At 41.2% G+C, this 15,655-nt stretch overlaps 1 protein-coding gene across 1 annotated transcript in view; it reads right to left on the bottom strand.

The window, feature by feature from the left end:
* The window catches only part of LOC131993664 (serine/threonine-protein kinase MARK1-like), a 41,945-nt gene that overhangs the window by 13,214 nt on the left and 13,076 nt on the right, over positions 1-15,655 (bottom strand). The window contains exons 4-8 of the mRNA XM_059359654.1: positions 4,194-4,242; positions 3,182-3,247; positions 2,831-2,901; positions 1,301-1,357; positions 920-1,156 (exon numbers count right to left, since the gene is read on the bottom strand). Coding sequence (XP_059215637.1) covers positions 920-1,156; positions 1,301-1,357; positions 2,831-2,901; positions 3,182-3,247; positions 4,194-4,242 — 480 coding nt within the window. The remainder of the gene's footprint in view (positions 1-919; positions 1,157-1,300; positions 1,358-2,830; positions 2,902-3,181; positions 3,248-4,193; positions 4,243-15,655) is intronic.

The raw sequence follows: 15,655 nt of genomic DNA, 5'->3' as shown, positions 1-15,655 counted from the left end.
CTCGGTTAGAATCAGTTCATACCCCACATATAGGAAACTTTGTTCAGTTTCCGAGCCGCAGCACTACTCTTTAACTTGGCCCTTGCAGTCTATGCAAATTCACTCAAACAGCATTATTCATATAGTTCAATAAATAAAAATGTCTCAGAGACGCTTTTATTATTACATTTACTATTGGGACTTTCAATTCCTTTCCCCTTGATACAGAGGCAGCCGCGCCCTTTCATATTCTGGTTTGGAAGACATACTAAAGGTGTCAGCGTGCTTCAAATGAGCTACAAAGTGTCATCTGAATATGTCTAAAGGCAGAAATGTTTATTATTTCTCTGAACGTCTACACTTGAAAGTGGGGCAAAAGACTGACATCATAGTGAGGCGTGGAAACACTGCACACTTTCACAGTGTCTCCTCAAAGGCATTTGTGGTGTTGCTCCAGGTTGTATACACACACACACACACGCACACACACACACACACACACACACACACACACACATACACAGACAGTTAATTGTGCAATCTTCAAACCAAGACTATGTAAAGTGGTCATGATTGTCAGGTTGTCTGTCGGAAAGATTTCAGAAACTGTACAAGTCTTGTACTTTAAAAAAAAACCTTTGCAACAAATCCCTTAAATGTCTCAGATGTGGCTAATAAATTGATATAGATTGATTGCAAACTGAGCAAAATATGAGGCAAGAAAGATGTAAGTGACAACACATTTGAAGCATGCTGAGCCCTTTATCAAAATGTGTTTGCCAGAGGTGCAAAGATGATTTGTTAACTTTTTTTAAATCATGTATGGCTAATCAGAAGGTGCAGTATCAAATATGAATGTAAACAACTTTGTAAGACCTTTGTCAAGCAACACAATGTTTGTCCAGTGATACTTGATCCCAGAACCAGAGCAAGAGTGCACCTTTAGATTCTGTCCATCGAAGGGCAGTGATCCGCTGACCAGTGTGTAGAGGATGACTCCGAGGCTCCAGACATCCACTTCTGGTCCATCGTACTTCTTTCCCTGGAAGAGTTCTGGAGCAGCGTACGGCGGGGAGCCACAAAAAGTGTCCAGCTTGCTGCCCACAGTGAACTCATTACTGAAGCCAAAGTCTGCTATCTTGATGTTCATATCTGCATCTAACAACAGGTTCTCTGCCTGAGGTGAGAGAGAGAAGAGGCACTGTTGACATATCAGAACTGTCAGAACAGGATTGATTATAGAGGATTTTTTTCCAAGATGGAGCTGGATACTACTCAGGAGAAATCAGATATCAGAGAGAGTAGGAGTTCAGGACTTCACCTTTAGATCCCTGTGTACTATCCTCCTCTGGTGACAATACTGCACTGCAGACACAATCTGAAATACAAACACACGTCATACGATGACACAGGTGTATTAAGTATAAAGCACTTTTCAAAACCGTATGATATTTACACAAAAGTTACAGCAAGATAAAAACGTGGACACAAAGAGCGCAATAGGGCTCCACTTATGTAATTGTCTGTGGATGATTTTCTTGATAAAGAGCCCAATGTCTCCAATTTGCTTGTTTTGTGCAACCAACAGTCCAAAATATATTCAATTTACTGTTATATTTGGCAAAAAAAAGCAGCAAAACTGCTAAACCAGAGAATATCTGGCATTCTTGACTGAAAAATAACTAAGACAATTGAATAATTATCACAATAGTTGCTTATTTTCTGTTGCCCTACAGCACACAAATATGGAAAAATTGAATTAAGTGTTGTGTGAGGCTACAACACATATGGCTTATCTCAAACTGAGGGGTAATAAGCAAACAAGACTACTTTCAGGCTAGCAAGGCTCCATGTTATTCAGCACCAAAATGTAATGTAAATTATGGAATTTTTTTCAAAGGTAAGAAAAAATTCAATAATATTAAGCAAACAACTTTAGTCAAAACTGAAGTCAACTAATTATAATTTAGTATATTAATAATAATTTGTCTATGTTGCAGAAATGTTGATGATTAGGTCTTTCATTTCCAAAACCTTGAAAATACCATTAAATTTAGCTATTGCTTGCTAACATTCTCAAAAGTATTAGCTAATAAAGGTTAAACTGGTTTACAGGAGGACAGACATTTTTTTCTGCTTCCAAAACAGGAAATGATTGAGGTTATTGCAGTCTCTATCTGAGGTCTAGGAACTGCATTTCTCATGCAAGTGAATTTTGTGATTTTTCAGGCCCAAATGTCTCTCACTGCAAAGTCTCTGTAATTGTGTGACACCCAGTGTTCACTTGCTATGACAGTTGACGGTTATAATTTCACCAACATATGCCTGAACAGCATCAATCAAATAGAAAATACACAGTTCTTTGACAGATGCCGCCCACCTGCCAGCTCACAGCCACACACACACAAACACTTCTACCTTTCTGAATGTTGATCTATTTGTACTGTGCTCACAAACACACAGACACACAAACTGCCCACACTGTGTCACACACTGTCCCTCTGAGTCATCCAAGACCATCAATGAGGGATTAAAAATATAAACAGCGTGGACGTGATAGAACTGGTCTAATTCTGTCCATTTTCAGGGTGGAAGTAAGAATGAAAGAGGCCACTGAACCTAATAATCTGCTGTTGATGCCTTGTTGCTCTTACAGCACCACTAGGTGTCAGAGCAGCATCCATAAGGAAGTTGTTCTCAACCCTCCTGTTCTCTCAGACCAAGCTATCTGCACACCATCTTTCCTCTGCAGTCAGTGACGAAGCTTGATCTTGGTGCATGCAGTCTTCCTTCTGAAAACAGTAGATGGAATGACGACAGAGGTGCGAGCGCTGCGATTCTGATGACTCACCTGTCTGAATTTGGCCCTGGCCTCCTTCTCCTTCATTCTGCCGTGAGCCACTAGATAGTCAAATACCTCTCCTGGAGAAGAGAGAGGAAATATGAAATTATCGATCTACATTTATAACAACTAGGGTGAACATAATCATGAGTCCGTTCGCTGTGAGGTCTTCCACTTAACTAGGATACCGAGTTGTTTATGAATATTACATTAGAGGAAGCTTTTACGTACATGACCTCTTGATATTCTGTCTGTTTGTGTGCTTATTAAATTGCTCTAGTACCAGTAAGGTGGAAATAACAATCAGGAAGACAAAAATTCAACCAAATGTCACACATCAAGTATACACGCTTCACTCACCACCACTGGCGTACTCCATCACCAAATAAAGTGTCTTCTCCGTTTCAATCACTTCAAACAATTTCACTGCAGGAGAAATTGAGAAAATGGTAAGAGAAGGAGGCAATAATAATAATTCTCCTATTGCTTTTTCCGATTGTTTTTTCACTAATCAAGGTTCTACAAAAGTGTTAGCTGAGTTTACCGTTTTAGTTGGAGTTTACTCATTGAAACTGCATTATAACGGAGTCCAGATTAAGTCTTTAGGGAGTCAATATGTTCAAGAAAATATAAAACAAAGTCAAGCATTTGTATGTAGCTAATGCTTCTGTTCAGCAGGGTTCAACATTAATGTTTGTGTTTTCAAGAGGGTCAGAAATTAATTTGCCCACAGTTATATTTTACTTGCCCGTATAAAAATGAGAATGAGAGTTAATTGTCAGATTTAATCATTATCTACGCAAGATGCTGCCAGCTGTTGTTGTGGCACTCAGCTATGTTTTTCAGAAACTTGACAGGCCTTTGAAAAATGACCCTGTTCTCAAATGCTTGTGCTTCAGGCTGTTACACTTTGTCTTTACCCTCTGCCATTTTCATGCAAATGCCCAATTGGTTCTGTGTGTGTGAAACTCAACAGTGATGCATTGCAAGAAAGAAAACTCACTCCTTAGCTACTTACAGCATCAAAAAAATAAACCAATTTTTGCTCGATCAACCTGGCCGACAGTATATTTTTTTTTTTATTGTTGAGCCCTGTCAAGATCTGCAAAATATTTGGTCATACCTCAATTTCTAGAATTTGCTGTCTTGAAGTGGGAGATTTGTAGTGCTCTTATTTTGAAAGAATCAGAACACAGCAGGGAAACAAATAGCACAAGCAGATGTACTTATTTTAAATAATGACTTTGATGCAAGTTATACTGGTTTAGCTTGCTGCTGGGTGTTGGTTTAATTGATGATACTAATCCATATTAAATGGGAATATTAGCACTAAGCTGTCATCAAGCTGCAGCACGCCACTGTCTGAACTTACCTATATTTGGATGATTCAGTAACTTCATTATTCGGACTTCCCTGAAGAGCTGTTGAGACACAGAGGGAGGGTCATTTAATGCATCCAGAAACATCAGATGACATCACGTGAAGTGTCAGCTCTGTCTCTGCTGGGAAAGCACTGTTAGAAAATGCTATAAAGCTCCGATTAGAGAAGTGAGCGACCCACAATCAACTACAAAGCACCAAAGTGTGTGTCTGACACTGGAGTACGCTCTGCAGGAACATGAGAGGGCCTGAGGATCCTGGGTCTACTGTACTGTGTAAAGTAATATGACTGATGCAGTGACAACACCGCACTAAAACCCTGCCCTGCACTGATAAGGAGCAGTATTACAACTCCACTGACATGCTGCAGACCAGCCAGCCGGCCAGTCGGCCATCAAAACACTCAGTCACTGCAGAGCAGCAGCACACAGGCTTACAGCCAGTAAGGCATCTGCTGCCTAATGTAATCATCTTAGCATAGACATGAAAAAAAAAAGAAACAAAATCATATTAATGCTTCAGCCCTGTCGCTCTAGAAAACAAAGCAGAATTTGTTCTCCATTACAGAGTTCATTATAATACAACTCTCTGGGAAAAGTTTCTCTCCAGTCTTGTGACAAACCTTAAAAGGAAAATCACACCATGTACAACAGCTGAGTATGGAGTCAGAAAGGAGAGAATTCAATCATTTAAAACCATGTCTCCTCACTCTCTGCGTGCCTGTTTATGTCAGATGAGCTCATGCAGCCACTTAGAGGTGCTGTTGAATCATTTACATTCTGCTGATTCCCAGTTGTGCTCAGCCTGTGTTTGAGTGTTAAATTTCAACATTGCTCGACTGGGATTCAGCATCTACTGCCGCTACCTGAGACAGAACCCAGATTTTGCCATTTGCTGACAACACTGATTCAGCAATAAAGGTCCTGAACGATGTGCTTTCATCTCCAGTCTCCTTTAAAATGAGGAAAAATTGATGATCGCTCTACATGTCATTATCGAGCATGTCAAATTAAAAATAAGTGTGGACACTGTTGTAGTTTGTGTATACACGAGTGTGTGCGTGCGGCTTTTCTAATGGCCTTTTAGGTCTTATGTAAGAGCTGGGATAGTCTATGTTTCTAGGTCATCAAACACAGCCATTATACCAGTGTGAGCAGGCCCGACTCTGTGGGACCTCTCAGCTACAGTCTGGTTCAACAACATGCAGGTACTCTCTCTCACTCTAATTCTTCCCTCTGTTCTCTGTCTCTACTTGCTCTCCCGCCTCTCCTTTTCTTTCTCTGACACCTCTCATCTCATTAGACCCAGCACACACATACAGCGAGATGCTGCAGAGGGCTTAGAGAATACCACTTCTATATTTTTTTTATTGTCAAAATATCCCAGGAAAAAGACAAGTATAGGAAACCCAACAAAGATTTTTTTCCATACTAACAAGTATTGTCTGTGCAGATAAAGCCTGATTTAGTTTATACCTCGGTGCCATACAGCTCTATTGTTGTCCAAACACGATTAAAAACACATCAGTGAGACACATTTTTGCAGCGGGTGACATCTGCCTCCATTACAATGAACATGAGCACTGTAGTTTATTTTCCCCACATACTGTATGCTGTCTTACTGCTGAGGCCATGTTTCCATCCAACTGTCAAATTTTAAACAGACTTTTGAAACTAAGGCATGTTTCTATCAACTGGTTTAAGGCGGATAAACTAGACTAAAGCGTAGGTTTCGGCAGTTGGCACTAAAGGTTTGCAAAGAAGAAGGTTGAACTCCAGAAACGAATAAAAAAAAAACTGCTAGAAGTGGGACGATTTCCTATTTTACCTATCATGTTAGGTGTACTAGCTTAAACCAGTTTGATTTTATGCCAATCGACTGGAAAAAGTAGCCAACATCAGCAACCTGTGCTGACAGTGTTATAGCACTAAATCCAACTTGTATTAACGGCGGGGGGGTTTCTGAGAACGATGCTATCCATGATTGATTATCCCCCCCTCCCTCTATCACGCATGCTTTACAGTCAAAACAGAGAGAGAGAAATATATGTTCTCCAGTAATAAAATAAGGTCAGAGGACGCAGACACTGTACAATATGACAATTCAATTCAAAGTTTCAATTGGAGCCTCTAGTGTCTGACAGACTGCTGAAAGCATCAGAAATAACAGAAGAGGTGGAGGTAATCCGCACAATGCGCACATTGTGTTTGTTTACTAAAAAGTTCACGTTTTCAGGTGATGAGAGGAGACAAGGTCTTAAAGAAAACTGCATCAATATGGAAATATCTGGAAACATTTTGGACAAATGGTGAGCCCTTCTTCTTCTTTTTCTGTGTATTGTCAGATGTCAAATCAGCTTGGCGGAGCAGTAGCGCAACCAACTACTCATTCAAACGGCTGCTGAGTCCAGAGTGACAACTAATGGTCAAATCTGGACGGCTTTATATCAAACTGGTTTAAGAATTATTAGGCCCAAACCTACAAGTCACCTCGCCAAATAAACCCATATACAACAGAAAAATGGCAAGAAAGAAAATTGTAATTTTGGAGAAATTTGGTTCAGTTGGGCAGGTTGTAATTGTTCTTTCTTGTCAGTTAGTATTTAGCATGTTTGGTGCTGTGCAGAGACGAAGACAAATCCATATATTATCCAGGAAGACACCAGTGGCAAAACAGCTGATCAGTCATATATATATATATATATATATAAATCTCTTTTTCAGGAAATGTGAAAACCTCAAGGGCACATAAATCCTTTTTTTGTTGTTGCGTAAAGCAGTAAGATTTATTGTATGTAGCTGTTGATCTTCAACTTTTCTAATGCAATAATTGAAATGGAATAGTAACAAGGCCTGTAAATACTCGCAGCACCAAATGCACAATACTCTTATCTGAGATGTGTTTGCTAGCTGGGCACTGCAGATGCAAATGCAGCTCTGGCCAGATCAAGATCTGTGAAACATGGAAACACTGCCGGTTTAGTCTAAAGGGGGGTTCAGAAATCAACAAAAAAAAGAATGTTCTTGTAGTTACTTTACATAAAAATATAAAGTCACAGATATAAGTTTTGCACTGCATCTGCTTTCTCTCGAAAATAACTGGGTAATTTCAATCGTGTGCACCTACATCATGGACAGTAGAATACATTTTGGTATATATTTTTTTTCATCTTTGACTTTTGTTATTCTTATGTGTGATTTGTTTGCTGCAATTTCCAGTTGGGAAATGTTTTTTAATCCACCATTTTAAAGGAATGTGCGTGCAGGATGATTTTGCAGATTAAATTCAATATGACACCATGTTTTTGTCAACAAAAGTCTTCAGTCCCGGAGTGGTTCGGAGCAGTGAGTTTCTCCTGTATGGCAAACACTGCTCCATTTTCATCAGCTGCTGCGTCGGCCTAAGAGGTTCCCCCATGGTAACAAAGTCAATTAGAGTGGAAACACACTGACACAATAACCAGAAGATGTCCTGCAGTATACAAGAATAAACACACAAGTCCCAGCCTCAGATATGCATCCATCCACTCACGTGCTTAAACATGTGATGCATCCGTCAAGACAGGACTTCTTTATTATTCTGAATGAGTGATGGACTAAAGAGTCAGTGTTTTATCTCCATCTCTTATCTCGTTCTCTCTCTGCCTCTCTTACTCGCTCTCTCTCTCTTGTTTGCGTCATTGCCCTGAAGCCCTTCACATGGGAAGCACGCATGCAGCCACTTGGAAAAAAAAAATTAGAACAAATCTGAGAACCGTGGTGGAAAACGACGACAACAAACAGAGCCACTGTCAATAAAAGCTCAATAGGGATGTAGGAACCATAGAGGCTTGTAGAAGATAATGAGTTTGGCATCTTTGATTCAGTCTGGTAGTAATATCAATAATATATACGGGCAAAAGGGGAGTCACAGTGTGGCATAAAGCAGTTTTAAGGTGGTTCTAGAGAAGGTGAGTAAGAACTGGATATTTGGGCTAATTTTCTTAAAGGCAAAATTACTTTATTTCAAACTGAAAAGACCAAGAACAGTCGATTCAGATGATAAAGTGAGACAGCCATTGAATGAAGTGATTACAAGGATAGCCGCAAAAACAAAATGTGTATCACAAACATGAAAACACACCGTTTCTAATGCGCCTGAATCTCAGTAGTCTGTGCCAGTGACCTACTTCCAGCCACCCAGGGGCACCCAGACTCCCAAACTAGCCTTAATTACAGCAGAGTACCCATGCAGAAGGAGCAGAACAGCAGATATCAGACTGGGAACACTTACAGGAACTGGCTGGACTATTTCAGTCACAGCAGCACAGCTGCTCATTCAACATGGAGATTATTGATAGGACAAGTAGCCTGGAAGCCTTCGACCTTCTAACGAGTGTATGCGTGCGTGCATGTTTTCATATGCTGAAATAGTACTTCCAAACCACGCATCAGTAAATAACCACTGCTTGCTGTTTGTCAAAGGAAGACAGTGAGAGACCGAAAGACAAACAGACAGACGGATCGAAAGTGATAAACTGTCCTGTCCTGGAGTCCTCGACTCCTGTGGTGCTGAAAATAACCCGTCTCTATCTCTGCTTCTGCAAAGACGTGCCACCTCATGTACATTCTCAACAACACCAAGGCACAGCTTCACTTTTAAAAGGAAGCTCATCGTGATTCTCAATCAAAGCAACAATAGCACTGAAAACTCAAGGTGCACGATATGGATTTTTTTTTTTGCCTGATCCAATAACTGATATCTACCTCTTTCTTTTCTCAGTGTTGTCAGCTGATAGTGATATGATACGCAATAATTTCACATTTTTGTGTTTTTAAAAGGAGTTTATAACCTGTGATTTATGCACATCTGTTTGAAAATAAAGGATTTAGTGGACAATGATGTATGATTCAATATCTCATTGCTCTTAACTCACCAAATACAAATATGACACCATTTTAGTTTTTTTTGTTTCAACAGCAAAAACAAAACAACAGTTCTGACTTCAGATTGGTCGATCTATGGTTTTGTTGGTCTATATGTATATATCTCGCTAGATACAACTTGTATTATGTGACATCATGATAAACATAATATGTGTGTTTATGAATGGACAAAAGGCATACGGTCGACTGAAGTCTGAAGAAGGGTTCATTTATCGGCTCAATATATATATATTGTGTGTCCTTACTGATCATACATCCATGAACATGTAAATGCGTGCATATCTTAGCAGTCTCAACATTTGATTTGTTTCATGAATCACCGCGGACAACTGTGCCGTCTGTCCAATCACATTCCATTCAAGTGAACGAGACCAAAGCTCCTGTAGCCCGTGGGCTCGCTAGCATTTTATTGGCTAATGCAGAGTGGCAGGCGCAAGACAGACATAAACAACAGCCATTAAGAGAGCTTGACCTCGTGGTGGGCTTTTTGCAACTGGCAGAAAATACACAAACTGAGTATGTTGTTGATGATGCGTTATGACTGCTTTAAAACACTCAGATATAAGATATGAAGACTGTAGGTTAGCATTGTGGCTCTGAGCCACATTGAGAAAAGAGATTTTTGGCGCATGTTTCAGTTGTTTCATTTTCTGCTGCCATGCCTCTCTTCCAAATGTGAATATGTCTTGAATTTGAACAGCACAGGCTTTAAATCTGTCTGAAACGGTACATCTATCATGTCTGACTGGTGTATTATATAACCTTAAATATTCCGTTGATGTTGTCATTGTTGTTGAAGCGATGAAAACTCTTATTTACAGATTAGAAGGAGACAGAGAGCGATGGGATGGTGGGATCAGTGCAGCGTTTGCTCAGTGACAGAGGGGATTAACGGAGAGGCCTATTTTAGGGCTAAAATGCCTAAAAACCCTGACAACGTCAACATCCCTGACCACAGATGACATGTGATGCATTTCCTGTGGTGGATCTAAGGAGGTCCTTTGGAAGCTCAGCTGACCTCATTTCCTGTTACACTGAAACCACCACAAAGTCACACCAGGGCAGAGAGCGCCAATGGGCCATAAAGGAACAGACCAGACCTTCATTGTAGCCCCATGACTCACTCTAGCATCTGCTAGCCTCTTTTTAAATCAAATAATCAGAGGGAAACACCAAACTGACAAAGATAAGCTCAAGAACATAAGTGATATTAAGATACGTTTTAAGATCGATTTCATCTCTTTGTCTCTGCAATTTGAAGCCCAATCTACATCTTACTCAGAGATAAGTTAGAGGATGTGTGAAACCCTCTGAACCCCAGAACTCATCAAGAGTCAGGTTGAAAAAGTCGCCAAAATTACACCATTTATCAGAGACAGAAACTGGGGGGAAAAAACATTATTGTCAGAGTTTCAACATTCTGACAGTCCTTAAATTAATCATGTGAAAATGCTTCCCAAGTGATATTTTCCCTTTTTCAAATTTTGCCAAACAATGACCGTATGCACTAACCAGATCCTTTAAAAAATAAAAACATTCAATTCTGTGCTCCACAATACAACTGTGAAGTCATGAATGACTCTGCTGAGACCAACAGTCACGTCACAAATATTCAGCAAAGCTTCAACTGAATTGCAGCCTGTTAACACAGAGCAGAGGGCAAGAGAGGTTGTAAAAATGTGAATAGTTCAATATGTGTAGAATGTGGAGCCCCATTGTTTTCCATATTTTGAAAATTATCAAGGAAATCCAACTTGTGTTTTTTCTTTTTCATGATTTATGCCATAACAATTGTGTTATGAGTTCTCCTTATTTCTAGTCTTGGTTGTACTGTTTCCACAGTGGTGAAGGACTTACATACTGCAATGAAAAACGAGGACAATGTCAGTACAAGGTGAGCAAAAGAAACCTAAAAACTGCTTGGGGTTCAGAGGGTTCAGTGGCTGTGCACAGGTACAAGAATGCATTCATGTGTATGAAATGTTGCCAAATGTGACTGAAACAGTAAAAAAACAGCGGCTCTGCCAGCTAGAGCCGTCTGCATAAACCAAAGGATCTTCTGCGTATGTCTGTATGTGTCATGCAGGCTTGTGTGTGTGGCTGTATAGTATGTGCCAGAGTGCTGGCTGTGCCTACAGTGCCAGATGGTGTGCCCACAGCCTGGCTCCTCTGAGACCATAAAAAGGGAGAGATCAGTGGCATTTTGACGGTCTAACATGAAAGAGTCGCCGTTAACAGTGAGTGCAGCGGCCAGATCAGACCACTGAAACCTCAGTCACCCACACTGACAAACAAACAGGGTTACAAATAAAAACTGTCTAACAGTTTATAGTGCACTATGTGCATTGGTAAAGTTTTCCCCTGGTTGAGCCTCAGTACAAAATGTTTATTAATTTCAAAGTAGAGCAGCAAAAGAAGACAAGGTCATCTTAGACACCAGATTTTCCGATGCACCAAAGAATCCTTCAACCTCTGCTCTTCATGCATGTAAAGAGCCTGAGTCACTGAATCAATAATTATGACCGTCTGTTGTTTATATCTGCCTCTAGAAATAGCCTGCTCAGCTACACAAAACAGTGTTTGAGACCATCAAAATGTACACTGTGGGATGATCAATGTATTGTCCAATAAACTGTGTTGCAGTTTATGTGGAGAAATCCATCGTGAGACAAAATTTGTGATGGATTTCTTAAATGTTTACATCCAGTAATTATTAAATGTTTTTGCTGCTTTGCCAGTGTTAGGGTCACGATGGGAACAGAGCAAGCAGAGTCGCTCACAACACCCTCAGGGAATGTAGTGAAATTCAGTCTAGACGTCTAAACATGCACAAAACAAGCAGTCAAAGCAAAGACACTGAAATTACTCAGCCAGAGACACTGATGTGACTGAACACCAAATTTGTATACGGTACTAAGAAGGCCTTTCCAATTAAACAGGAAGATATCCATCTATTTTAAATACTAGAATTACTTTTTGGGTCCGTTGAGTATGCTGCAGCCTGAGTCTACAATAGAAGAGTAATATACAACAGACAGCTGAAGGGGAAAACTAAAATAAAATGTCCTGGGCAAGAAGCGAAGAGCTAGTTCTTTGAATCGGATCACCATCTGTTGTTTCTAAGTATTTCAGATTAAGGGCAAGTGATGTTGAGAAATGACTAATCATATGCACAAAACATTGTTCAACCACCTGAAAAAACACAGCAGTGCAATGTCAGGCTGTCCTCAACTAAGGAAATTGTTAGTTAATACGATGTTGTCGACTTATCAATGGGTTAATTTAATTGGCCGATCTGTTCAACTCAGTTTCTCCACAAAGAATCGTGCAAAGCACCACATTAAATCTTGGGTTTTCCAACATTGTGTTATATTGTTTTTGGTATGATTTTAACTATATTTTACTTCTAAGAAGGCACTGTGAGTAAGGACCAATCATCATCTCAATATTGATCAAAATAATCATGATTATCATTTTCAGCAGCACTACAAACCACAAATATCAGAAACAGGAACCGCTGGTTGACTTCATTCTTCCTTAATATTATTTGGGCAATTCGATCACACCAGAGTTACCAAGAAAAAACTGTATTAAAGTGGATGTTTAATGCATCCATACTAAGCTTTCAAAAGGATAGCACAGGACACTCCGAGTCAATGAGACAATCGATTCAATCCAGCAGACGACTGCTGCATTATAAGACCAGCTTCTGCATTGCAGATGGCACTTGTGTATACCATTACAGCAATCTATAGTGCAGAGCAGAGGGCATTATTAAAAAACAAAACAACCTATAAGCACCATAATAATAATAATAAAAAATAATGATACATTTTATTTGGAGGCCCTTTCTTGGCACTCAAGAACACCGTACAAAAAGATAGAAAAGAAACAGCAATAAAATACACAGAATTAATAACAATACAATACAATAGATTGGACAGGGTAAAAGTCATCTGAGGGAATAAGCACTTTTAAACAGATGTGTTTTGAGTTGTGATTTGAAATGGGGGAGTGAGTCAATGTTCCTGAGTTGGGGTGGTAATGAATTCCAGAGGCGGGGAACAGAGCGGCTGAATGCTCTGCTCCCCATGGTGGTAAGACGGGTGGAGGGGACAGACAGGTGTATTGAGGAAGAGGATCTGAGGGAGCGGGAGGGAGTGGGAACATGGAGGAGGTCGGACAGATATGGGGGGACGAGGTTGTGAATAGTCTTGAAAGTTACCAGGAGGTCTTTATATTGAATCCGGAACTGAACCGGGAGCCAGTGGAGCGAGGACAGGGGTGATGTGGTGGATAGAGGCGGTTCTTGTGATGATGCGGGCAGCTGAATTCTGAACCAGTTGAAGTTTATGGAGTGATTTGTGAGGGAGGCCAAAGAGGAGAGAGTTGCAGTAATCCAGACGGGAAGTGACAAGGCTGTGGACGTGGATGGCGGCAGTGTGGGGGGTAAGGGAGGGGCGGAGGCGATTGATGTTTCGTAGGTGGAAGTAGGCAGACCGGGTAATGTTGTTGATATGGGATTGAAAGGATAGTGTACTGTCAAGGATAGCACCCAGACTCTTAACCTGGGGGGATGGTGAAACAGAGGAGTTGTCAATATTGAGGGAAAAGCTGTCGGTTTTGGATAGAGTGGATTTTGTGCCGATGAGGAGAACCTCTGTTTTATCACTGTTTAATTTAAGGAAGTTTAAGGTGAACCAGGTTCTTATTTCAGAGATGCAATCGGTGAGGGAGGTGGGCAGAAGAGAGGACGAGGGTTTAGTGGTGAGGTAGAGCTGGGTGTCATCGGCATAGCAGTAGAAGTGAATGTTAAATTTGCGAAAGATATTGCCGAGGGGAAGGAGGTAGATGATGAAGAGGAGGTGACAAAGGAAGGGATGGATTTGAGCGACTTGAGTTGAATGAGTGCGGCCAGAGAAGTAGGATGTGGACCAGTCCAAGGGGGTGTGGGTGATGCCAATGGAGGAAAGCCTGCTGAGGAGGGTGGTGTGACAGATGGTATCAAAAGCTGCACTCAGGTCGAGGAGGATGAGGATGGTGAGGAGTCCAGAATCAGATGCCATAAGGAGGTCTTGGAGTGCTGTTTCAGTGCTATGGAGTGGGCGGAAACCGGACTTGAACTGTTCATACAGATTATTGTGGGATAGGTGAGAGTGGAGCTGAGAGGCAACAGTTTTTCCAGGATTTTGGAGATGAAGGGTAGATTGGAGATAGGGTGGAGGTTGTTGAAGTTGGATGGGTCAGCGCCAGGTTTTTTCAGGATTGGGGTAATGGCAGCAGTTTTGAATGGTGTAGGAATGGTTCCAGTGGTGAGAGAGGAGTGGATGATGGCAGAAATGAGGGGGACCAGAGAAGGGAGGCAGGCTTTAACAAGTTGTGTGGGCAGGGGGTCCAATTGACAGGTGGATTGCTTGGATTTCCGGATGAGTTCTGAGATTTCTGAAAGAGTGGGGAGCTGGAAGGAGGAGAGTGGGTGTGTGGGTGGGGGAAGGTCAGCTGAGGTGCTGAGGTGAGGCAGTGATCCAAGGTTCTGGTGGATGTTCTTGATTTTTCCTGAGAAAAAAGACATAATAGCATTGCAGGAGGCGGTTGTGTATAACTGAGGGGGGAGAGAGTGGGGACCTGGGGTTTGGTGATATTGTTGAGTAGGGAGAACAGTGACTTGGAGTTTCCTTCATTTGCAGTGATTAAACTGGAGTAGTAGTTGGTTTTTGTGCTGGCAATGGAGTCCTTATCGTGTAATATGTGGTTATTGTACATGTCTTTGTGTATAGTGAGACTAGTTATTCTGTGGAGTCGTTCAAGTTGCCGACCTTTAGCTTTCATGAGACGAAGATCAGGGGTGAACCAGGGGGCGGAGGCGGTGAAGGAGACAGATCTGTTTTTTAATGGAGCAAGAGAGTCAAGAATATTGTGGAGTCCATTGTTGTAATGACAAACCAGATCATCAGGGGTGGACAGATTATGGATGTCAAGGAGGCTGGAGGAGTGAATAATTGAAGTGAGAGTGGCAGGGTTAATATTCTTTATATTCCGGTAAGAAATGAGGCGTGGTATTTTGGAGATGGAGAGAGTGAGTTTCACTGTAAATGAGAGGAGAGTGGTCAGTTATGGGGAGATCATCAGCAGATAGGTCCAGAGGGGTGACACCAGAGCAGCAGATTAGATCCAGAATATGTCCTTTGGAGTGTGTGGGAATAGTGGTGTGTTGCTGTAATCCAAAACTCTCTAGGCAGGATGTGAAGTCTTTGATAAGAGGCAGATTGGTATTGTCCATGTGGATATTGAAATCCCCCAGCAGTATTATGTTTGGTGAGTGAGAGGATAGATGGGTGAGGAAAGCAGCAAAGTCAATTAAAAAGTCACTATTCAATTTTGGGGGGCGGTGGACAGTAGCAATGATGGTTGGAGTGGGACCAGACAGCTCACAGATGAAAGACTCAGGGTACATGCCAAAGGGGAAACGATTTAAGAGACATGGGACGTCCTTCCCTCCGAAGCGTCACGTGAAGCGACGTCCGTTTCT

Source organism: Centropristis striata, chromosome 20 (genome assembly GCF_030273125.1).
Source record: "Centropristis striata isolate RG_2023a ecotype Rhode Island chromosome 20, C.striata_1.0, whole genome shotgun sequence".
NCBI lineage: Eukaryota > Metazoa > Chordata > Actinopteri > Perciformes > Serranidae > Centropristis > Centropristis striata.
This window is presented reverse-complemented; position numbering and strand designations above follow the sequence as displayed.